General features: G+C 43.3%; 1 protein-coding gene across 1 annotated transcript; it reads left to right on the top strand.

Moving 5' to 3' along the window:
* Positions 1 to 1,615: 1,615 nt before the first annotated feature.
* LOC135702733 (uncharacterized) lies at positions 1,616 to 21,682 on the top strand. The gene is made up of 7 exons (XM_065223789.1): positions 1,616 to 2,021; positions 2,104 to 2,387; positions 2,440 to 2,569; positions 2,628 to 2,810; positions 2,906 to 2,977; positions 20,421 to 20,507; positions 21,515 to 21,682. Exons 1-7 carry the CDS (start codon positions 1,617 to 1,619, stop codon positions 21,680 to 21,682), a joined length of 1,329 nt encoding a protein of 442 aa, XP_065079861.1. The 5' UTR covers position 1,616.
* Positions 21,683 to 24,693: the final 3,011 nt, after the last annotated feature.

The raw sequence follows: 24,693 nt of genomic DNA, 5'->3' as shown, positions 1-24,693 counted from the left end.
AATCAAGTGCAGTTGTATGGTGCCCTTTCCAAGCCACTTGGATCGCTAGAATCGAATCTGTTCAATGAAAGTTTGTGAGATATGCTCTTCGTTTCTTGAACTGGCGTGACTCATCGAACCTGCCACCGTACGAGGAGCGTTGCCGTCTTCTGGGCACCGAACCGCTAGTGGTGCGACGGACGGTCGCTCAAGCTATCTTTGCTGGAAAGCTTCTCACGGGTGACATCGACTGTTCAACGTTGCTGGCCCAGCTAAATATGTATGCTCCTGAGAGACCTCTTCGTCAACGCGAATTTCTGTTTTTGGAGCCACGAGGCAGAAATTATACGCAGAATGAGCCAATTCGTGCAATCAGCCGACAATTTAACTACTTTTATTGCGAATTTGACTTTAACGTATCAGCAAATGTGTTTCGTCACCGGTTACTTGACCGTTTTCGCTTCGTTGACCATAACTATTTAGACTAAGTTTTATTCATTAAGACATTAATTGTCAGTTGAATTATTAAATAAACAAATAAACAAAATAAACAAATCCCCAGATTAAATGCCCCATAGAAAAAAAAATGCCCCTCCTTAACAAGATTCCTGTGCACGCTAGTGTTCAGCATTGTTTGTAGAGAATAGTGCAATGCAAATATTTAAGGGGGTATTCCCGATCTTTTTTTTCAAAAAATCAAATTTTTTTTTTTCACGTTTTTTTTGTACTTTAGACTATATACTTTCATCCCCCCAAGCCGTTTTCCGATCAGCGAATTCGGTGTCCAGGCATAGCTGACTAATGGTAAGAACCACCAAATGGTTTTAACTAAAGTCAAAACTTTAAACGCGTTTTTCTCGAAACCACATTTTTTTATCGGGCGAAGATTTTTCTCAGAAACTATAAGAGATATTGACTTGAATCTTTGCGCATTTTGTTCCTTATTAAATTCTTTGGAGCTTCTCCCACTTTCAGCCAAAAATATTAACATTTAACATTGTTTGAAGCACCTTAAAGTTGCAAAAAAGCGGGCTAAAAATCGCCTGTTTTTTCATATGGCCGCAATTTTGTTAATTTGCAAGATTTTTTGCTGCCAACGGGAGAAGCTCCAGAGAATCTTATGCAGATTATTAATTTCATCACGAAATCTGTTTCAGATGAAGCCGTTCCAGAGAAAAGTCTTCGCCCGTCCAGGCGTTTGCGGCGAACAGGGGTCTGTTTGTCGCCATTTTGTGACGTCAATAATGTCTTTTTTTATGTCGAAAAAAATTTATTTGTAAACTTTAATGTTCAATAAACAAGAATCCCAAAGAGTTAGGCGCATTACTATTCATTTTCCTTGAAAAAAAGTTAATTGAAAAACAGGCCGAAAAAAGGCAAAAGATTGGGAATACCCCCTTAATGTTCGAATGAAACAGTGTTTAAAGCTACCCGATATGAACGATACACATTCTGCATATGCCAATACGGAAAAATAATTGAATACTAATTGTGTACATTTTTTCCATCTATTTTTTTTTCTACCAGGTCATCAAAAAGTGCAATAAATTAACTCGCTTGTATTTTAATCATAAAAAAACACAACCATTTCTGGAAAGCTTCAACTGTGCACCGACGTGTCTACGCGCACAATAAAAATGTCATTTCTATTAAAACATTGGTTTAATATCGGAAATATTTACCAAACAGTTCAACCGGCGTGTCGCAGTATGAAATGGTTTGGCTTCATGCCCTTCACGATGGTGGCAACCGGAAACGACAAAAACAGCGGCGGAACAACGCCACCCACCCCCGTCACTCTCACGGTGAAACGAACCGATGCCCTGCTGTTGCTCGGTTGGCAAATCTACATCCTCTCGATGTGCAACTCCGATTGGATTTCCGCCCTGTCCAATGCACCCATGTCGAAAATCATGATTTACTTCACCATTTTGATGTACGTCATCGAGGCGATCTTTTGCAGCACCATCCAGCTGCGAACGGCACTCTGCCGGAGCAAGATAGACGAGGTTCTTCGACTGGTCAAGTTTACGGATGATATGGTAACGGCAACAGTGCCATTGGCGATGGTGCGTTCGATTGTTTCAGCAGTTTTCATTTTTTTTGGGTTTTGGTTCTTTTCAGCTTGCAAAACTCGGAATCGCAGTCAATCATCGGCGGCACCATCTGGGACTGGTTTTGCTGATCTCAGCCACGATAGTCGGTGCTATTTTAGTGACGGTGACGGAACTCACGCTTTCATTTTCCTTCCATGATCGGATTTCCCCCATTTGGAAACAATTGGTTTCTACCGGAGCAATGTTTTACTACCACGCACTTCGAACTGCCCAAATTTGTCCGCTGGCGGTTTTCCTTGGTGCTATGGTGGCGTTCAGGTCCCGGTTTAGAATGCTGAACGAATCGTTTCGGTGGGAATTCTCAGTGCTGGCTCGGACAAATTGTACATTTACTCTCTTGCAGGTCGTATTTCGACAAAAATTTTGGCCATTTCGACGACGAGGAAGTACAAGAGCATCTGAAGCTGATTGCCATTGGACATGATGTGCTGACTGATGCGGTGGATCTGTTCAACGATATATTCAGTATTCAAGTAATGTCAACATTCAATCTATGTTCCATTCATTTCAGCTAGAATCATTCCTTTCTAGATGGTCTTCGCCTGCTTTACCTACGTGGAGTTTTCCATCTTCAGCATGTTCTCCGTTGGAGCCCTCTTTTCAGGCCATTCCACCGATGTCCTGTTTCTATCCTTGATCTATTCAATTGCTTTCTTGTTCTACTCCCTGTACATCATCCCAATCATAAAAATAAGTGCTGACGTCCAAAACGAGGTAATTAGCTTACCACATGTAATAACAATAATCCAACACGGATCGATAAAATAAGCAATTTTTCGTACTCTCACCCAAAACCAACGTGACCCAAGGGCAAACGGATGGCCGTCCTGGTTCATAAGGCCATAAATCAATCACCACTTTCGGCCTGCTCCATCAAACGGGTAAGTGTTGGCTACGTTCGATATGTGATGGGATATACTTTTGCCCCCCCCTTCTGCTGGCCAGAAGTCTATTTCGTCGAACGAAATCAATACACTACTGCCACTAACTGACTGCAATAAAGTCTAGCATGACACACGTTCCTCAGCAACCCAGCACCAGGCCAGTGTGATGATGGTGACCAAGTTCGGACAGTAATCCGCTTATTTATGTATCGTACCATCATAATCGCCCATAATCCTTGAGTAAATATTACTCCACAATTTGCCGGGTGGATGTTTTTCTTTCAAAGTGCCTTAGGACGAGAGCTTCCTGTATTACATTGAAGACGATGTCGGCACGATGTAGCTCGATATTCCAATCATCTCCCAGTTGCAAAGTATATCCGTACTTGGAAAATGCAAAATTCGATCATCCTCTTCATTGGATCGTCTTGGCAGGTTTCATTGGATTGAATGGGCTACTTTGGACACTTTCATGTTTGCTGGAATAGATAAATAAGATTAACGAATCGATTGAGTGTTTATATACAACTTGATGAGGGGACTGCTGGATCGTATAGCACATTTAATTGATTTCATTGGTAAGCTCTCGAGATTAACCGAGAAAGTTCAACAAACCGAAACTGCTGAAATGTAAGAATGTTGGTCTCGCTATTAAACACGGGTGACAAGTGTCTCTCCTGTATAATATTATTGAATATTGACATTTGCTCCATGTCAGCCTTTGGCCACTATCCCAAGGACACCCGAAAAATGTGCCTCCCTTAGCTCAGTCAGTAAATGCGCAGCTACAAAGCAAGGCTATGCTCGAGATGACTGGGTTCGGTGTAGGAAGTTTTCGGGTTGGAAAATTTCTTGACTTCCCTTGGCATAGAATATGATTGTACTTGACACACAATTATAGCAATGCAAAAATGTTACAGGCATCGAAAGCTCTCAATTAATAACTGCGGAAGTGCATCTATAATATTTACTAAGTTGAGTGCACGTAATAAGCTAATTTGTGATAGGTAATAAGCTTGGAATGAGAAGAAGAATAAGAAGAAGGAGAAGATGAAAATAATAAGAAAAACAAGGATAAGAAAATTGATATTACATTTCAAATGATTTAGCCTAGGGCAAGCTGATCATAATAAAAAATGATCTGACTCATAGCAATCATTGAACTTCGTTCAAAAAGTTTGCATAGCTCTTGAACTTGAAGTGCTTCCATAGAACTTGAACTTGATGTTCTTCCATAGAACTGGAACGGCATTCATGAACCGATATTAGGAAAAGCTGACAGCCATTTCTTCATGGGATTATTTGAAGTTTTACGAACTGTGGCAAGTTGAAACTTCGCATTCAAACTTTGACTAAAGACTGTACTCGAAAAAAGTGAGACACATTGATTAGTTTGTAACTTTTTTGCGTGTCGGTAAAAATTTATGAAATTTTGGCAGAAATTCATCATAATCTGTCAAGTGGTTATTGAGATGGCATGGTAGCAAGATCAGATCCGCCAACAAATCTTATGCGCCACGTCGTGGAAAATCCGACTGCGTCCCACAGATGCATCATTTGACTATTTCCCGGGTGGTGAAGGAGACCCAGACGACCCAGCGGCGGGCAGACTGTGGCAGTAAACCGAAGACAGCTGATCCGGTGAAGGCCAGGAAGGTGTTGAGTTTGCCCACTTCTACAAGGTCCGGAATGCACTGAACCGGAACGAAAAGCACAATACATGCCGAAGTGCCTGAAACATACACCAAGCGAAAGGTATTTTCGGAAATTGGGAGGCTATTTGATCCATTGGGTTTTGTCTCTCCCGTCGTTGTGGTAGCAAAGATCTTGATGCAGAAATTGTGGACCGCTGGTTTTTCTTGGGACGAAAATCTTGAAGGAGAACTTCTGCTTTCTTGGTTGAAGTTTCGCGATGCTCTGCCGCAAATGTGTGAGATGAAAATTCCTCGACGTGTCATTCTTTCAAACACCGTTGCTATGGAAATCCACGGGTTTTCTGATGCCTCGATTTCTGCGTACGGTGCAATTGTGTATGTGAGGAATGTTTTTCCTGATGGCAGAGCCGAGTTGCGACTCTTGTGTAGCAAATCAAATAGCGAATTCGTTTATTATTCAGTTCCAACCTGGATCGGGTATCAGGATTGGGTCTGCTTGTTTTCTGACAAACGTCAGTTTGCTCGTTTGTTTTTAAAACCTAGCTCAGGTTGAGGTTCGCACTGACAAAAAGTTCGGTTTCGCACTGGGTTGGAACTGGTTCCAACCCCGATAATAAACGAATTCGCTAAAAGGTCGCCCCAATAGCTGAATTGAGCATTCCTCGGAAGGAGTTGTTAGCGGCCCGACTGTTGTCCCGATTGGTTGTGAAGGTGATTGATTCGATGAAGATGAAATTTGACGATGTTACTCTCTGGTCTGACAGCCAGATAGTACTGGCTTGGCTACGCAAGCCATTAAGCTCACTCCAAGTATTTGTACGGAACCGAGTTGCTGAGATCATCACTGAGACCAAAGGCTACACCTGGAAATATGTCCCTACCAAGGAGAACCCAGCGGATATTGTGTCAAGAGGATCGCTGCCCAAAGTCTTGATATCCAATGAATTGTGGTGGAAGGGTCCCCTTTTCCTACGATCCGCAAACTACGAAACTGAACAACCAAATCAGCTATCGGATGAAAAATTGCCGGAATTGAAATTGACAGCCTTCGTTTCTGCAGCCGCATACAATGCTGATAATCTTCCCGTTTTTGCCAAGTTCAGCTCCTTTCGGAAGCTGCAGAGAGTGATCGCATATGTACGGCGTTTCATCTCAAACTGTAAAATCAAGGACTCGAGTCTTCGTAACTTGAAGTGTCACCTCACAGTTCCTGAATTACGAGGATCGATGGATGTAATCATCAAGGTAGTTCAACATGAAATTTTAGGAGACGAAATAAGCCGTATCGAGAACAAGGAGCCATGTAAAAGAATTGCTTCTCTGAATCCTGTGTACCAGGATGGACTGCTGAGAGTAGGTGGAAGATTGACGAATTCGCCTATATTGACCATGACTAAACATTCGTATATAAATATTGCCGAATCATCCCATTGTCGATCTTCTGATAAGAGCGTACCATCTCGAGAATATGCACGTTGGACCGTCAAGTTTGCTCGTGATAATTCGAGGCAGATTTTGGTTAACAGGAGGTAGATCTGCAGTAAGGAAAATTACGAGGAATTGCGTCACTTGTTTCCATATCAGACCAACGAAGGCAAGTCAGCTAATGGGAAATTTGCCTTCTTGCCGTGTGACTCCTGCTAACCCGTTTGAAGTGACTGGTGTGGATTATGCGGGCCCCGTGTTTGTAAAACAAGGACGACGAAAGCCAATTGTGGAGAAAGCGTATATAGCCGTATTCGTGTGCATGGTAACACGAGCTGTGCACTTGGAATTAGTGTCGGATATGACCACAGATGCATTCATTGGCGCATTACAACGATTTACGAGCAGAAGGGGACTGCCTCGAGAAATGCACTCTGATAACGGCTCCAACTTCCGAGGAGCAAAGGCGGAACTCAACGAGCTGTACAAACTGTTTCGGTCTCAATCAGCCGTTGGAAAAATCGAGGGTTTTTGTCAACCGAAGGAAATCGCTTGGTTTTTTATTCCACCTGAGGCACCAAACTTTGATGGTATCTGGGAGGCCGCCGTTAAAAGTGCCAAATACCATTTGAAACGCACCTTGAAGGACACTCATTTGACATTTGAGGAATACGTGACAGTTCTGACACAGGTCGAGGCTATATTAAATTCCCGGCCGCTCTATGCTACCTCACCTGATCCTGATGATCCCGAGGTACTCACTCCTGGTCATTTTTTGATCGGGCGTCCGCTTACTGCCATCACGGAGCCGAGTTACCAAGACATTTCTGTCAATCGTCTTGGCCGTTGGCAATTTTTGCAAAGACTACGGGAAAACTTTTGGAGAAAGTGGAAAAATGATTACCTGCAAACCTTGCAACAACGAACCAAGGACCAAATCAAGAAACACAATTTGCAGCCAGGAATGATTGTGCTCCTAGAAGAACAGAATTTGCCACCCATGAACTGGAAATTGGGAAGGATTGTTCGAACCTATCCAGGATCCGATGAATTAGTTCGTACGGTCGACGTTAAGGTTGGTAGCACTGTTTGCAAGCGTCCAGCAACAAGGATTGCAGTGCTTCCTATCAAGGACAATAAACAATCGTTGGGTCATCGTTCCGAGAATACTTCTCAGCCCGGGGGAGAATGTTCACGCCCAAACGCGAACGATAGTCAGTGACCGTCGTAAGCCCCACCCATTTGTTAAATTTCTCTCAACCAACGATCGAGCAAGGCGAAACCAGAAGATGAAGAAGAAGCAGTACGATAGTATATAAGCAGCGAAGCTAGTGGCATTAGTATTAGTATGGTTTTAGTTGTCAAATGTATACAACAAGAGAAAAATAAATAAGTGAAACTATCCTAGTTTTTTTACAACATCCTCTGATCCGGCATTGTGTTCAACTGAGGAGGAGCAGTACACCGTTTTTAAATACAGTCCACCGCTGGTTGAGTGCTTGCTGTCGACGGGCTTGCGGAATCCCAACCGTCCATATCAGGGCAGGAAGAGTTTTTTGTTATCCCAAGCGCCTGAGCAGAACACTCATTTTACGAAGACTTCCTGTTTGAGCGGCACCCTTTCCCTTTCCTGTCTTGTCAGGACACGATTAGTTTTGCCGCAAGAGAACTAGGAAGTCCCACCATTCCCTTCATTGGAGTCTGGTACGGCTCCGACAAACTCGTTGTCCTTTTCTGAATCGCTGCTAGTTGCTACTAGTCTCCCATGTTAGTTCTGATGTGTTCTACGACATTCAGACGTCCATTATCTCTGAATGATGGTCTTGAGTTCCTTTTTGCGTCTTATAAAACCGTAACACTAGTGCGAAAAATAGACAGTGTCTCCTGGTATTTTCTTAATGATCGTCACTCCATTCTCGTATCGCATGTGCTCCATTTTGCAGCTCATCATTCACTTTTACTTTGTTTACTCCATGAAAACGGAAAAGATATAGATAGCTATATACATAATTAGCAATGCTGTAATATAACTACAACGGGATGGCCGTTCAGAATGGTTCAACAGATGTGATACGAGGGAACATTTAAATTAAGTATTAACTTGTGTTTTATACAATTAGTATCAATGTTCCGTCATATCTTATATTTGTTTAAAAATCTTAAAAATGCACTTATTTAGTAATTGACGATGTTTATAAGTTTTTGACGCAAATTTGTAATTTTTTTTTCAGCGTGTGTTATTTTCGGAAAAGGCAATCCACTTTCGTACAATTTTGTCTCAGACATCATTTGGATTTAGCGGCACCAGTGATGTAGTGATAAGGGTGAATACCTCTCACTCCAGCAGGTCTGGGTTCAATCTCAATCGGCTCCACTGGGAAGTAAAGTTGATCCCCGGTTCATGAGTTGATGGATCAATAGGTAGGGTCCAAGTGTGGGTACCATTGGTGCTCAACACGGACAACAAGATCGACGAAAAAAATCATTTGGATTGGATGATCAGTTTTCGTTTTATGATTTATTGAAACATATCGAATACGCCATTTTTAAAAATAAGGCGTGAGTGAAAATGATCTAATTCCATCCCAAACTTTGTTCATTGCCCCTAGCGTAACATTATACGAAAAATTATGGAATTCTGAGAGGTAAAACCTAAAATTTGTTTATTTTTCGTTATTTCTAAGGACTTCATTCCAAGGAAGTTCTTAGGGGTTAAATCTTTGAGAAAAATATCCAGTTATATCAGGTTTCAAGGTTATTCTGAAGAATTTTAGATTGAAACCTGAGATAGTATTGAGTAGAATTTCAAGAATACCCTAAATTGAATTCAAAGTAAATTTTAATGAAAACTTATTGCAATTTTTGGTGAGCGGAGTTTCAGAGGACAATTTCAAGGACATTCTGAAAATAATGTCATGATGTTTGTGGGAGGAAATTAATCCAAATTATTTATTTAGGGTGAGGGTGAGGATGAATCCAAATTAAGGGTGAGGGAGATGCTAAATGGAGGATTACAATTGAATCTGAGAACAAATTCAGGAGGTCTTCAAATGAATTCAGAAAAGAGAAATTTGTGAAGAGAAATAAATGCAAATGAATTCCTGGGAGACTTTCGATGTGCCTAGAATTTCAAGGGAAGGAGTGAGATTCAAAAGGAAATCTGAAATGAATACAAATAAAACTCTGAGAATGGATTCCACTGCGTCCTAGCAAGAAGTACGGTCGACTTAGTTCGCGCTCCGCTATTTTGGAAGTTTTCTCGCTATTCGCTTGATTTAAATTGTCAGTTTTTTCTCGCTTAGAGTTCCCAGCTAAATAATTAACTAAAAGTGAGTTTTTTTTCTGAGAAGAAAGTGTGTTTTCGGCATCATCGGAAGGAAAATTGTTTTTACGATTGCCAATTCGCCAACCATTTTGCGCACCATCGGTGCGTGGTAACGCATACCTGCACACGGATCATCGTCATCGAGTGTCAGCATCTGCCTTCGCATTTACACCGCTCATCTATCATCGTGTGTTCAGCTGAGTGCCGACCCTCACATAAGCACACACCAACGAAGACCGCCCGCACACGCTGATCGAAGATCATCCACGCTGCGCGTCGCTCCGCTGCTGCCGTTTAAACGCTCGGTGGTAGTAGTATAGGATTATCAGATAAGTTTTTATTCTTGTTTCTCTCTTTCGCCCACCAGTTAAATTTTAAGTTTGTGTTCTGTGTTTGTAGTTTTTTTTTGTGTATTGTGTCCGAGTGATTATCGTTCAGTGGTAGAGCGTTTTTTGCTCCCACTAGTACGGCAAAATGGACATTTTGTCGCAAGACGAAATGGACGTTTTGTCGGAAGATGACACCACTTTGCCACGCGATGGCAAGAAGGGTCGAAAACGTACGTCATCTCTCCCTGGTTCATCGTCTCAGTCTGGCAAAGGACAGGCTCAGATAAACCCCCGATCGCGAGCCTATCCAGATGACTCGACTGGCCCATGGGTTGTCTACTTTCAGCCCAGAAACAAACCTTTGAATGTAATGCAAATTACTAATGATCTGACGAAGCGATACTCGGCCGTGACTGAAATCACGAAGGTTAGGCACAATAAACTTCGTGTCTCCGTCTCTAACCTGAAGCAGGCTAACGAGATTGCTGCCTCCCAGCTCTTCACGCTCGAGTACAGAGTTTACATCCCAGCTCGTGATGTGGAGATCGAAGGTGTGGTCACCGAAGCGAGTCTGACCCCTGAGATCTTGGAGAAGCAGGCGGTTGGCCGTTTCAAGAACCGTTTGCTTCCTCCGGTGAAGATACTGGATGTCAAAAAACTGGGCTCAGTATCTGTCAGCGAGGGTAAAAAGAGTTTTACCCCCACAGACTCGTTCCGTGTGACCTTTTCTGGTTCAGCCCTTCCTCACTACATCGAGCTGGGAAAACTTCGACTACCTGTGCGTTTGTTCGTTCCCCGGGTCATGAACTGCCAAAACTGTAAGCAGTTGGGACATACGGCCTCCCACTGTGGCAGCAAGGCACGCTGTTCCAAATGCGGAGAGAAGCATGGGGATGACACCTGTGCAGCTACCGTACCAAAATGCGTGTACTGTAAGGGAACTCCTCATGGTATCTCGTCATGCCCGGTGTACAAACAACGCGGGGAGAAATTACAACGCTCACTTAAGGAACGTTCCCGGCAGTCTTTTGCAGAAATGCTTAAGACGGCCACGCCATCGACCAACGACAAAAATCCCTTTTCTCTTTTGTCAGATGACGAGACTGACTCTGACTTGGCTGAGGAGGGAACTTCTTTCTGTTTTTCAGCACGGAAACGAAAACGCATCCGTTCGCGGAAAGTTGAGAATGAAGAACCCCAAATCAGCTTGCCCAAATCAAGGAGTGGTGGAAAAAAGGAAGTTTCTACTCCTCCTGGATTCAGAAGAACTGACTATACCCAGGATTTTCCACCTCTCCCGGGGACATCCAAAACCCCTGATGTCCCATTTTTAAGAACAGAAGCCCCTTCTTCATCTGGGTTGTTCTCATTTGATAAAATTGTGGACGATATTCTCAAGTACCTGAATATTTCTGATCCTCTCAAAAGCATTGTTCTGGCAATGCTTCCTACTGTGAAGACCCTCTTGAAGCAATTGACATTGAAGTGGCCCCTCATTGCAGCAATCATTTCCTTCGATGGATAATTTTCCAAACGAGGTCGGGGATTTGATCACTGTTCTACAGTGGAATTGTCGAAGTCTTATTCCTAAATTAGACTCTTTTAAGTTTTTAGTTCACAATAATGATTGTGATGCATTTGCTCTTTGTGAAACTTGGCTCTCTTCAGATATAGATCTTCCTTTTTATGATTTTAACATTATTCGACTGGATCGTGAGGATTCGCGTGGAGGAGGGGTACTTTTGGGGATCAAAAAGTGCCATTCTTTCTATAGAGTGAATCTTCAACAATTTCCAGGTATTGAAGTTGTCGCATGTCAGGCTATTATTAAAGGTAAGAGCCTTTGTATTGCTTCTGTTTATATTCCTCCTAGAGCCGTTGTTAATCGAAAACAACTTTCAGATATCTGTTCGGTACTTCCTGCTCCACGGTTGATTATGGGAGATTTTAATTCCCACGGTACAGGCTGGGGGGAACTGTATGATGACAACCGTTCTACTTTTATATATGACCTCTGTGATAACTTCAATATGACAATTCTTAACAATGGAGAAGTAACACGTTTGGTTGGACCATCTTCGAATGGAAGTAAATTAGACCTCACACTTTGCTCTAACTCATTATCGTTGGATTGCACGTGGAATGTGATCCAGGATCCCCACGGTAGTGATCACTTACCGATCAAAATTTCGATTGCCAGTGGGTTCAATCCGTCGGAATCCGTTAACGTCGCGTACGACCTTACCCGTAATATCGATTGGACAACGTTCAAGACCGCGATAGATGAAGCCGTGTCGTCGGTAGAAGAGCTTCCACCGTTGGAGGAATATAACTTCCTCTCCAATCTGATCTTGGACAGCGCGCTTCGAGCTCAAACTCGGCCGGTTCCTGGAACGTCTTTTCGTAGGAAACCTCCTACCCCTTGGTGGGACCACCAATGCACTGAGGTTTATCGTAAAAAGTCCGACGCGTATAAGCTTTTCCGGAAACGTGGAACACCCGTACATTTCGAAGCGTACTCGGCTCTTGAACGCGAACTCAAGAGCCTCATCAAAGCCAAGAAACGCGGATACTGGCGGCAATTCGTGGACGGATTATCGCGCGAAACGTCGATGAATACGCTTTGGAACGCGGCGCGAAGGATGCGTAACCGATCTTCGAACAACGAGAGCGAGGAGTACTCAGATCGTTGGATTCTCAAGTTCGCGCGAAAAGTATGTCCTGATTCCGTGCCGGCACAGATGATTCCTCGCGAAACGACGAATTCTGTAGACGAGATCAGCCAGCCTTTTTCAATGCTGGAACTCTCACTCGCGCTCCTTTCGTGTGGCAATTCGGCTCCGGGGGCTGATAGAATCAAGTTCAACTTGTTGAAGAACCTCCCAGACGTCGCTAAGAGGCGCATGTTGAACTTGTTTTGTCAGTTCCTGGAGCTCAATATTGTTCCGGATGATTGGAGGCAAGTGAGAGTTATAGCCATTAAAAAGCCTGGAAAACCCGCTTCAGATCATAACTCGTATCGTCCCATCGCGATGTTATCGTGCATTCGAAAATTGTTGGAGAAAATGATCCTTTTTCGCTTGGACAAATGGGTTGAGACGAACCACCTACTCTCAGATACTCAATTTGGATTCCATAGGGGCAAGGGAACGAACGACTGTCTCGCGTTGCTTTCCACAGAAATTCAGTTGGCTTTTGCTAAAAAAGAGCAAATGGCTTCTGTATTCTTGGATATCAAGGGGGCTTTTGATTCAGTATCCGTTGAAGTCCTTTCAGACAAACTCCACGCTTGTGGCCTTTCTCCATTAATAAATAACTTTTTGTACAATTTGCTGTCAGAGAAACATATGAGCTTTTCTCATGGAAACTCTACAGCTTCTCGATTTAGTTACATGGGTCTCCCCCAGGGCTCATGTTTAAGCCCCCTTTTGTATAATTTCTACGTCAGAGAAATTGACAATTGTCTAAGGGACAACTGCACGTTGAGACAACTTGCAGATGACGGAGTAGTGTCTATGACAGGGCCCACAGGGGTCAACCTGCAAGGACCCTTACAGGATACCTTAGACAATTTGTCTACTTGGGCTATCCAGCTAGGTATCGAATTCTCCACGGAGAAAACTGAGTTGGTCGTTTTTTCTAGGAAGCATAGCCCAGCACAACCGAAGCTTCAACTTTTGGGTAAGCCGATCACTCATTCCATGTCTTTCAAATATCTTGGGGTCTGGTTCGATTCCAAATGCACCTGGAGATCCCACATTGAGTATCTGAGACGAAAATGCCAACAAAGGATCAATTTTCTCCGAACAATTACCGGAACGTGGTGGGGAGCTCATCCGCAAGATCTTCTAACGTTGTACCGGACAACGATTTTATCGGTTTTGGAGTACGGTAGTTTTTGCTTCCAGTCGGCGGCTAAAACTCACATCATCAAACTGGAACGTATCCAGTATCGTTGTCTTCGTATCGCGTTAGGATGCATGCACTCGACTCATACGATGAGTCTCGAAGTGTTGGCGGGCATGTTGCCACTATCGGATCGGTTTTCGGAATTGTCCCTCAGGCTCCTCACCCGTTGTGAAGTTATGAACCCACTGGTAATCGAAAACTTTGAGAAACTTCTTGAGCTGAACCCTCAAACTCGTTTTATGTCATTGTACTACGTGTACATAACTCAGGATGTCAGCCCTTCACAGCATAATCCCCATCGTGTATGCTTCTCCGACTTCGGCAATTCAGTTAGTTTTGATTTATCTATGACGCGGGAGATTCGTGGAATCCCAGAACATCATCGTTCCATGATTGTTCCGTCAATTTACGCTGCAAAGTTTGGCCAAGTTGATTCTGCAAGATCGTTCTTCACAGATGGATCACTAATAGAGTCGTCCGCTGGTTTTGGTATTTATAACGAATTTCATAGCGCCTCTCGAATGCTTCAAGCTCCTTGTTCTGTATATGTTGCTGAACTGGCGGCAATATACTATACGCTAGAAACGATCGCCTCACTTGCACCAGATCACTATTTTATTTTTACGGATAGTCTCAGTTCTGTCGAGGCTATTCGATCCATGAGGCCGGTAAAGCACTCCTCGTATTTTCTCATGAAAATACGAGAGCTTCTGAGTGCTTTATCTTTAAGATCTTTTGTCATCACCTTTGCATGGGTCCCATCTCATTGCTCGATTCCGGGCAATGAGAAGGCGGACTCACTTGCTAAGGTGGGCGCTATGCAAGGCGATATTTACGATCGACAAATCGCCTACAATGAATTTTTCTTCATTTATCGTCAACAGTCGCTCGTCAGCTGGCAGAATAAGTGGAGTGAAGGGAGTTTGGGACGATGGCTATATTCGATCATCCCTAAGGTGTCGAAGAGTTCTTGGTTCAAGGGGTTGGATGTGGGTCGAGACTTCATTCGTATGATGTCTCGCCTCATGTCCAATCACTATTCGTTAAACGCTCACTTGTTCCGTGTTGGGCTGAAGGACAGCAATCTCTGTGAATGTGGACAAGGTTACCAGGACGCAGATCACATTATTTGGTCTTGTGCTGAGTATCGCAGAGTCAGATCTGAACTGTACGATTCCCTTCGGGCTCGAGGTAGACAACCTAATGTTCCAGTTCGGGATATTTTGGCTAGACGCGATCTGGAGTTTATGAAACTCATATATGTTTACTTTAAGAATATTAACATTAGATTGTAAGTTTTATTAACCTTGTGTTTAGTTTGTATTTTGTACGTGTGGGTTTTTTTTTATGCTTGTTTTCAAGATGAATAGAAATTAGTTCATGTTTTAGGATTAATTAAATATTTGTATCGTAAACCACATTTCAAACCTCCCTCTCCCTTTTCCCATCCAAAAAAAAAATGTAAATCCCCACTAACCTCGAGACAACCGCGAGTATCCGGTCCAGCTCCTTTAACTTTAAATATAAGAAATCAATAATGTATAACAAAAATGATAACTCGGCTCTGTAAAGTTTATTCGATTGAGCCTGTACAAATAAAGTAATTAATAAAAAAAAAAAAAAACTCTGAGAATCTTTTCAATGGGTTTTTCACTGAGGAGTATTTGAAGGTATTTCCGAGGAAAACGGAAAGAAAATTGAATTTTGATAATAGTTTTAACGACATTTTTATGAAAACTTCAAGGGAATTGCTAAAATTCTAAATATATGCTTGTGATATTGCTTAGAGAATTCAGAGCAGCGTTTCAAGCGAATTTCTAAAATAATTCCATAAGAGCTTCGTGAGAATACAAAGCAGATGCTCGAGAGCACTACAAGTAAATATCCATTAGAAATGTCCGTTGAATATGAAATGGACTATTCTGAGGTCTTCAGAACTAAAGAGTTGAAAGTTTCCTGAAGTTAATGAAACTGCCTTGAACTTCTTTTATAGTTTGATAAACAAGCCTGATGCTCACAATACTTCTCATACAAATTTTTAAATTCCCTGAACGTTTTCGGACTTCCCAAAGTTTCATCAAAACGATCATGGATCTTCTCTAAAGTTTTAACAATTCGCTGAAGCTCTCGAAACTTCGAAAAACATTTATGAAATTTCTCTAATGTCAACAGAACTGCTCTGAGGATCTCAAAACTTCTCTAAAGCTCTCATGGAGTTATTGTACTGCTTGGAATTCAATTACACTGTCCTAAAATGTTTTAAACTTCCGTGAACTTCTGAACTTCTGTGATGACCTCAACTATTTTCTAAACATCTCTGAAGTTCTCTGAAAATCGATTTCTTAAAATTTCCCACCAATTTTCAGAAACTAAGGTAACTGAACTCCCCCTATTTTATGAGCGTACTAAACTTCTTTGCAACGCTTCCGCAATTTGCAAATGTTCATGAAAGTTTCTGAAGTTCTATGATCTTCCCTTAAGTTCCATAGCCTACTATGATGTGCTCGAAATGTTTCTGAATGTCTCTGCACTTCTGTGAAGTTTTCGAAGTTTTCTGAAATTGAACTTCTTTAAGCTCCCGCAATTTTTTTGGAATCAAATGAAAATAATTCATATAGTTCTATGGTTTTCAAATTTTTCTGAAGTTCAACACTAATTCGTAGCTCCTTCAATAGTCAACTTTTGCTAATGTTATTAAACTGCCCAAAAGACTTATGAAATTCCTATCAGTTGTCTAGACGGCCCTGATTTTCTCAGTATTCATAGAATAAGAACCCAAAATTTAACTGAAATAAATAGAATTTTCTTGAAGTTTCCACAATTTACAAACAATTTTATAATCGCTCACGGAACTTTACCTTAAATCGATAATTTTCCCTGAACTTATCTAGACATCCCTTAAGTATTCGATGCTTACCTGAAGATCTCTAAATTTGTTTAATGTTCTCGGTTGTGCAATATTTAATGTATATTTAGCATTCAACAGAGGCCAAAGGGGTCACTAGGTTAAATAGGGTCATTACTAAGACTGCACTATATTTCCTGGGACAAATTATGTTTAAACTACTTTGAAAATTTACTCACGAATGAATATTCTCAAGCATGTCCCTTGGAATCATAGAGTTTGTTTCAGAATTCTTCTAAAATGAAATTTATTTTTTAATTTTTTGTGGAATTTTACAGCTTTTTCCTAAATACAATGATGTTTCCTTGAATATTTGGGCTACAAAATGGTGAGTTGACAACCTGGAAGGAGCGGAATACCTAGCTCTGGTCCTCACAAGTTCCTATTTCACGCCTCCCCGAGTAATATGATAACAAAAGACTACCAGCTGAAACATGGACACAGCTAGGTGGCGTAGCCTGGGCAATGTTGCCAGTCCGGCAATAGCAAAGTGAAGATGTGCGACGGGAGCACTGCCGCGATAACCATAGTACGGTGATAGAGGAAATACTTCACCAAACCCGAGCGTCAGTTCACCATGGAGGTGCGGCTCAAAACGACTGATCACCGTCCTAGTTCCAACGTGGGACTCTGAACAGAACTGTGCACGATGGTCCCCCGGCGAGATAGGGAGTTGGGGCAGGCCCAACATACCGCCCTGGAAAAAACATAATGTTGCAAATACTGAAGAAAGAAATACGGATCGGAACAATTGGCACAGACCGACGTGACGAAATAAGGACTACGACTGGAAACTCGGAACATGAAACTGCAAATCGCTCGGCTTCCCGGGCTGCGATAGGTTAATCTATGACGAACTTCAACCACGGAACTTCGAAGTCGTAGCACTGCAGGTACTTTGCTGGACGAGACAAAAGGTATGGAGAAGCGGTCATCGAGCAGCTACTTTCTACCAGAGCTGTGGCATCACCAACGAGCTGGGAACCGGCTTTGTAGTGCTGGGTAAGATGCGCCAACGTGTGGCAGCCGATCAACGCGAGGATGTGCAAGTTGAGGATTAAGGGCCGTTTCTTCAACTACAGCATCATCAACGTGCATTACCCACACGAAGGGAGACCCGACGACGAGAAAGAAGCGTTCTATGCGCAGCTGGAGCAGGTGTTCGCAACAGGACGTCAAAATCGTCATCGGCGACATGAACGCTCAGGTAGGAAGGGAGGCAATGTATAGACCGGCAATCGGGCCAAACAGCCTGCATGCCGTATCGAACGACAACGGACAACGATGCGTGAACTTTGCAGCCTCTCGGGGTATGGTAGTTCGAAGTACCTTTTTCCCCCGCAAGGATATCCACAAAGCAACCTGGAGATCACTGGACCAACACACAGAAAACCAAATTGATCACGTTCTAATTGACGGGAAATTCTTATCCGACATTATCATCCTCAGCACGTACCGCTGTGCGAACATAGATTCGGACCACTACCTAGTTGCAGTATGCATGCGCTCTAAACTCTCGACGGTTCATAACACACGTCGAAGTCGAACGCCGCGACCCAACATTGAGCAACTACGGGACGCCGGAGGTGCCCAGGATTGTGCGCAGCAGCTGGAAGTTGCACTACCCACGGAAGAACAGCTTGGCGCAGCTTATCTTGAAGATGGCTGGAGGGACATCCGTTCAGCCATAGGTAGTACTGCTGCAGCGGCACTATGTACTGCAATCCCGGATCGAAGACATGACTGGTTTGACGGCGAATGCAAACTGCTAGTAAAGAAGAAGAATGCAGCACGGGCGAGAATGCTGCAACACCGCACGAGATTGAATGTGGAGCGATACAGACAAGCGCGGAACAGACAAAACTTGGTTTTCCGAAGAAGCGTCAGCAGGAAGACCGAGATCGCGAGACGATGGAAAATCTGTACCGCGTAAACGACACACGGAAGTTCTATGAGAAGCTAAATAGTTCGCGCAAAGGCTACGTGCCGCAAGCTGATATGTGCAAGGACTTGGACGGTAACCTTCTGATGAACGAGTGTGAGGTGATTGAGAGGTGGAAGCAGTACCGAGCACCTCAACGGTGAAGCAGCAGAAAACGAAGGTGGCACGGCAACAGACCTTGGAGCACGCGCAGAAGACGACAGGCTACCGGTCCCTGATCTTTAAGAAATTAAGGAGGAGATCGGTCGGCTGAAGAACAACAAAGCAACTGGTGTAGATCAACTACCAAGTGAGCTATTAAAATACTGTGGTGAGCACTGCACTGGGTAATTACCAAGATTTGGGAGGATGAGATATAACCAGAGGAGTGGATGGAAGGTGTCGTATGCCCAATCTACAAACAGGGCGACAAGTTGGATTGCTGCAACTACCGCGCAATCACACTGCTGAGCGCCGCCTACAAGGTACTCTCCCAAATTCTATGCCACCGCCTGTCACTATTTGCAAGAGAGTTCGTGGGGCAATACCAGGCAGGAGTCATGAGTTATGGCAGATTATACACGAGTACGGATTTCCTTATATAGCCACCCACGATTTGTACAATCGCATATGCTATGCTATGCTATGCTATTATACACGAGTACGGATTTCCGGATAAAAGTGACGATGGATCGAGTGATGTTCGTTGTTGAAGTATCGCGAACACTCTCAAGTCCCTTTGAATCTCGAAGGGGGTTACGGCAAGGTGATGGACTTTCGTGTCTGCTGTTCAACATCGCGTTAGAAGGTGTGATCAGAAGAGCTGGGATAGACACGAGTGGCACGATATTCAGGAAGTCCATCCAAATTAACGGTGACGAAATCGAGGTGTCCAATGGGTTTCTGTATTTGGGCTCACTGGTGACCGCCGAAAATGATACCAGCAGAGAAATTCAACGACGCATTATGGCAGGGAATCGTGCCTACTTTGGACTCCGGGGGACGTTCCAGTCGAACGAAACGCTGATTTGACCGGTGGTTCTCTACGGCCACGAGACCTGGACTATGCTCGTGAAAGACCAACGCGCCCTTAGTGTTTTCGAACGAAAGGTCTTGCGTACCATCTACGGTGGAGTGCAGATGGATGATGGAAGGTGGAGGAGGCGAATGAACCACGAATTGCACCAGCTTCTGGGAGAACCATCCATCGTCCACATTGCGAAAATTGGGCGACTACGGTATGCTGGACACGTCGTAACAATGCCGGAGGACGACTCAGTGAAAATGGTTCTAGAAAGCGACCCACAACAGGAACAAGAAGAAGAGGTGCGCAGCGGGCAAGGTGGATTGACCAAGTAGAAGGTGACCTGCGGACCCTTCGCAGACTACGAGGCTGGCGAAGTGTGGCCATGGATCGAGTAGAGTGGAGACGACTAAATTCCTAAAATTAAAATTCGTATTAATTGCCTTAAACTGTTATTCAAATTTACAAATTTACATTTACAATTTACAATACACACATTTACATTTACAATTTGCAATATGCATGAATTCAGTGCGACTCGCACAAGCTATTGCTCGTTCTGATGATGTACGCCTGTGAGTGAGTGGTAAATGCAAAATGATTTTTTCCATGCTTGGTTATGACTCCGGATAATCGAACCCCCGAATAATCGAGTTCGGCCTTCATTCGAAAAATATTAGCGTTTTTAAACTTCTTTCCCATACCTTGCTGTGGAATATTTTGAAATCTGCATCATCAAGCCATTTTTCAAAATGGCCGCGAGAGGCCTAGTTTTCATTGCCTCATTGCTTTACGGTCAAAGATAGCTACACATAGAAATCCAAACAACATCACCTAAACATCACTTAGATACCGTTTTGTACCACACAAAACCTCATCAATTTTTATCTAATAGATGTTCTTTCTGCTTTTCCCCATGTTCCACAAAAACTGCCAACTCAAAACAGCTCCTGCTCTTCTCGCAACAACTGCAACAACAGACGCCAGCCGTTTCCAGCGGGATGTTTTCTTTCGATTGGACACTCTGCTTTTCGGTAAGTACCTACAACCATTCGCCGGTCTTCTACAACTCTCATCTAGAGTAGGTCGTAGTTACACGGTGATGGGATAACATTGCATTTCGGAGGAGAAGAAAGGAAGTGATGCACATCGACACGCTTAAAACGAACACTTCTTTTTTTTTTTGGGTGGGGAAGCCAATTACCGTCATCGTTACCGAAGAACAACGATTCAACTGACTGCTTGCAAGAACCGATTCGTTCATTTATTGCTGCCAGTCCGGCGGGAAAGGTCCAGTAATGATGCTACGGAAAAGTACTTTTTTTTAATTCTCAAGATTTTGACAATTTAAAAATATTTACGCAAAATTCGTAAATGTTCCTGAACAGCAATATCGCAGTTTCCAACCGATCCACATTCAAGCCCTAAAAGAGTACATCGAATCGTACATCCCTGGGACTGCAGCACTACCTCCGCAATGGGGAAACATGTGTTCCTAAGAGGTATACTACGTCTATAATGGGTCTCCCTCTCTGGGCAATGGCAATCAAACCGATTCCGGTCCCCAACACGAAACGTGCGACGCACGTATGGCAATGGTTTTACCACCAAATGGCAGAGAGCACACTCCAATATGCAGGATCAACCCAGCGACTACCACCGTCCAAACTATTCGCCGGCACTTGCGCTCCTATGGTGCCTGGTACCCTTAGGAACGGGATATGTTGCGTGCAACGTTTGTTGGTGCAATGAAATTTTACTGTCTCCGGCGAAAATTGCAATCCAGACTATACCTATTGTTTGAACGACGGAAATGGCTCCACCGGATGTAACATCGATTCAGGGTACTTATGTTTAGTTTTACTGCACCGGCGGCGGCGACGGTGGTAAATAGGTTCTGCACTAATCGGACCAACTGACCGGAAGCCAATTGATTGTTATCCCCTCCTTGTGACGCTGCAATAAAAAGAAAGCTGTATTGACTCTGTTCGATTGGTATTTGCAGTGATCTCATTATCAAATTGATTTCGATTATTTCCAGATCCTGTCAACGGTGGCCACTTACACCATGATTATGGTACAGTTCGAGCTGGAAGTGCCAAAGTTTTTCCTCAATGCTCTGGTGAGTTCGACGATGGAAAGAGACATGGGCAATGTGACGCTTCCGATGGGGGTCGCTTCGAACAGCAATGCAAACCTCGACGTTTAACAAGTAGTAAGAAAATTATGAATAAATATTACATCCAATGGCATGACTTCCAAATGACTTTAAATGCTATAAAATGTACCATTAATAGTCTTACTCTCATTGAATACAGCTGCATCTATCTTATTACAATTCATTAAAAAAAAAGATCATGAAATGAGCCGATTCCCATCGTGGCTGCTTTTATAAACCTCACTTCATTTACATCAAACAAGCTGATGCACATCGTAAAACAGTTTGCTACAAAATTCATGCTCCGCGTGCTTAATTACCCGTCAGAGTGATGGACCGTCAGTAACCCGCGAAAAAAATTACGACTTCGTCCTGAGAGCTGTTTGTAGTTCCAGTCCCGAGCCACACTTTCTTTTTTTTTTCCTCGCAAACCGAGAATGACTCGCAAACTTTTCTGATTATAATTAATGGGGCCAGTATTGAGTGTCGCCCGTTTCCCATGTTAATTATTCATAGGTTAAAAATGGAACACTATGCTCGAGAGCAAACAGCGCTTCCTGGTTGGTAACACGCACACAGAGTTGGTCCCTTTTTCCACGGGAGTTGACTTTCTGTAATGACATAAAACGTCAACGCAGACCCAGTCCAGTACTGATGAACATGGACGAAATTTGTCGTCGTCGTCATCGCTTCATCATCGTCATCCCCAGACCGACGGCAGGGATTAATATTTCACGAAGCACTCTTTCATCATCGGCTTCGGGTTTAGAGTTCTGATCCTTGATCCCATCTGCCTTGCCCACGAAACCAAATGGACGTTTAATTAAACAAAAGAACAACGGTTTTCCTGCCCCGGTCCTACAGCACTCACCTTTTGCCTCCTGGGAAAACGCACAAGTTTGTGACATCTGATTGACATCTGTTTCTACGGTTGAAGTTTGTCCGACATCCAACGACTGGACTGAGGAAAAGTTGTCTTATCGGTTGAAGCTCGTTATGGGATTCTCCTTCCGAGAAAAATCTGATAGTCTTTTTGCTCGTGACGGAACGGAATACGCAATTACATTTTCTGCTCGAAAACTGGTATTGGTTGGGGTGCTCTTTCAGGTTCAGGTTCACGGTTGATTAGAGGAAATGCTCCGGTAGTGACCATTTCGACAAGGTCACATATGGTTTGAAGCGGCGGGAATTCAATCATCCTTCAATCAGTTTGCAATGATTGCATGGAATGTTCCGCTCGGCAGAATTGTAGCTTTTTGTGGGATGAGGAAAACACATGAACATTTCAGGATGGTTTCAAGCTTAATTTCTGGGCTGAGTTTCACTATCAATTGAATAGGCTTCTGCGTTAACGATTATACGTATTATCAAGAAAACTCGTCTTATTTGCCGTGAATTATGCTATGTTTAATTAGACGAGATATAGGTTGGTTGGTTGTCTTTATTAAGGAGATTTTCAGCCAGACGCTGGTTCATCTCCGGAGGGACGAGACAGACATTTCCGCGGATAGAAAGTATATTCGTTATGAGTAGTTATTGCCTTTTTCACGACTGCTTAGATTTCTGTGATAATCGTGCACTGCCCTGTTTCGAATTTTGCACTGTCAAAGTGACAGATATGTGACTTTTGCGTTTGACTGAGGAATTTGTTTATGTTCAAGCAATTTTTGGTAAACCTGTGTAATAAAGGGTGATACGGTCAAAATTTGGTCAATATCAACTTGACGTATTTCTTTCAATTTTGCATTTAAAAAACCTGAACACCCCTCATTTTGAAGGTGTGTGTGTGTAGAATGTTGCTCCTGTTTTGATTTTGGAATTCACTCTTCAGTTGTCAAAATGCCGTCCAAGCAAGAAGAGCAGCGTATCAAAATTTTGCTCGCGCATCGCGAAAATCCGAGCTACTCGCACGCAAAGTTGACAAAATCGCTAAAAGTTGCCAAATCAACCGTTACAAATGTAATTAAAGTGTTTGGGGAACGTTTGTCGACAGCCAGGAAGTCTGGATCGGGGGAAAATCGAAAACCGGAAGCCGCTGAGACGACAAAGAGAGTTGCCGGTAGTTTCAAGCGAAACCCTAACCTCTCTCTCCGAGATGCCGCAAATAAGCTGGGTGTATCGTCTACAACCGTGCATCGAGCCAAAAAACGAGCCGGACTATCGACTTACAAGAAGGTAGTGACTCCAAATCGCGATGATAAACAAAATACGACGGCCAAAGCGCGATCCCGGAGGTTGTACACGACGATGCTGACGAAGTTTGACTGCGTGGTAATGGACGACGAAACCTACGTCAAAGCCGACTACAAGCAGCTTCCGGGACAGGAGTTTTATACGGCAAAAGGAAGGGGAAAGGTAGCAGATGTTTTCAAGCACATGAAACTGTCAAAGTTTGCAAAGAAATATCTGGTTTGGCAAGCCATCTGTACCTGTGGCTTGAAAAGCAGCATTTTCATAGCTTCCGGGACTGTCAACCAAGAAATTTACGTGAAAGAGTGTTTGAATAAACGTCTGCTGCCTTTCCTGAAGAAACACGGTTGTTCCGTACTGTTTTGGCCGGATTTGGCATCTTGCCATTACGGTAAAAAGGCCATGGAGTGGTACGCCGCCAACAACGTGCAGGTGGTTCCCAAGGACAAGAACCCTCCCAACACGCCAGAGCTCCGCCCAATTGAGAAATACTGGGCTATTGTCAAGCGGAACCTAAAGAAGACCAAAAAACTGCTAAGGGCGAGCAGCAGTTCAAGGCAAACTGGCTTTCTGCGGCGAAGAAGGCGGACAAGGTGGCTGTACAAAATCTGATGGCAGGGGTCAAGCGTAAGGCCCGGCAATTCGGATTTGGAAAAGCGGAAGCCTAACTGAATATTTTTCCTGAATTTTATACTAATTGAACTTGAAAAAGAAATTTAATTTGATTTTTTAAATAAACGATTTCACCGATTTACACGCGTTTTACCTTGACCAAATTTTGACCGTATCACCCTTTATAAATGCGTGTGCTCTCGTAATATTTATTTGAATTTTTGTAGTGGAGTCCGGCATGGCCAATATCATAGCAGAAT

The sequence above is a fragment of the Ochlerotatus camptorhynchus genome, unplaced genomic scaffold (assembly GCF_037179485.1).
Source record: "Ochlerotatus camptorhynchus isolate MF236.1 unplaced genomic scaffold, CSIRO-AGI_Acam_v1.1 ptg000018l, whole genome shotgun sequence".
Taxonomy (NCBI): domain Eukaryota; kingdom Metazoa; phylum Arthropoda; class Insecta; order Diptera; family Culicidae; genus Ochlerotatus; species Ochlerotatus camptorhynchus.
This window is presented reverse-complemented; position numbering and strand designations above follow the sequence as displayed.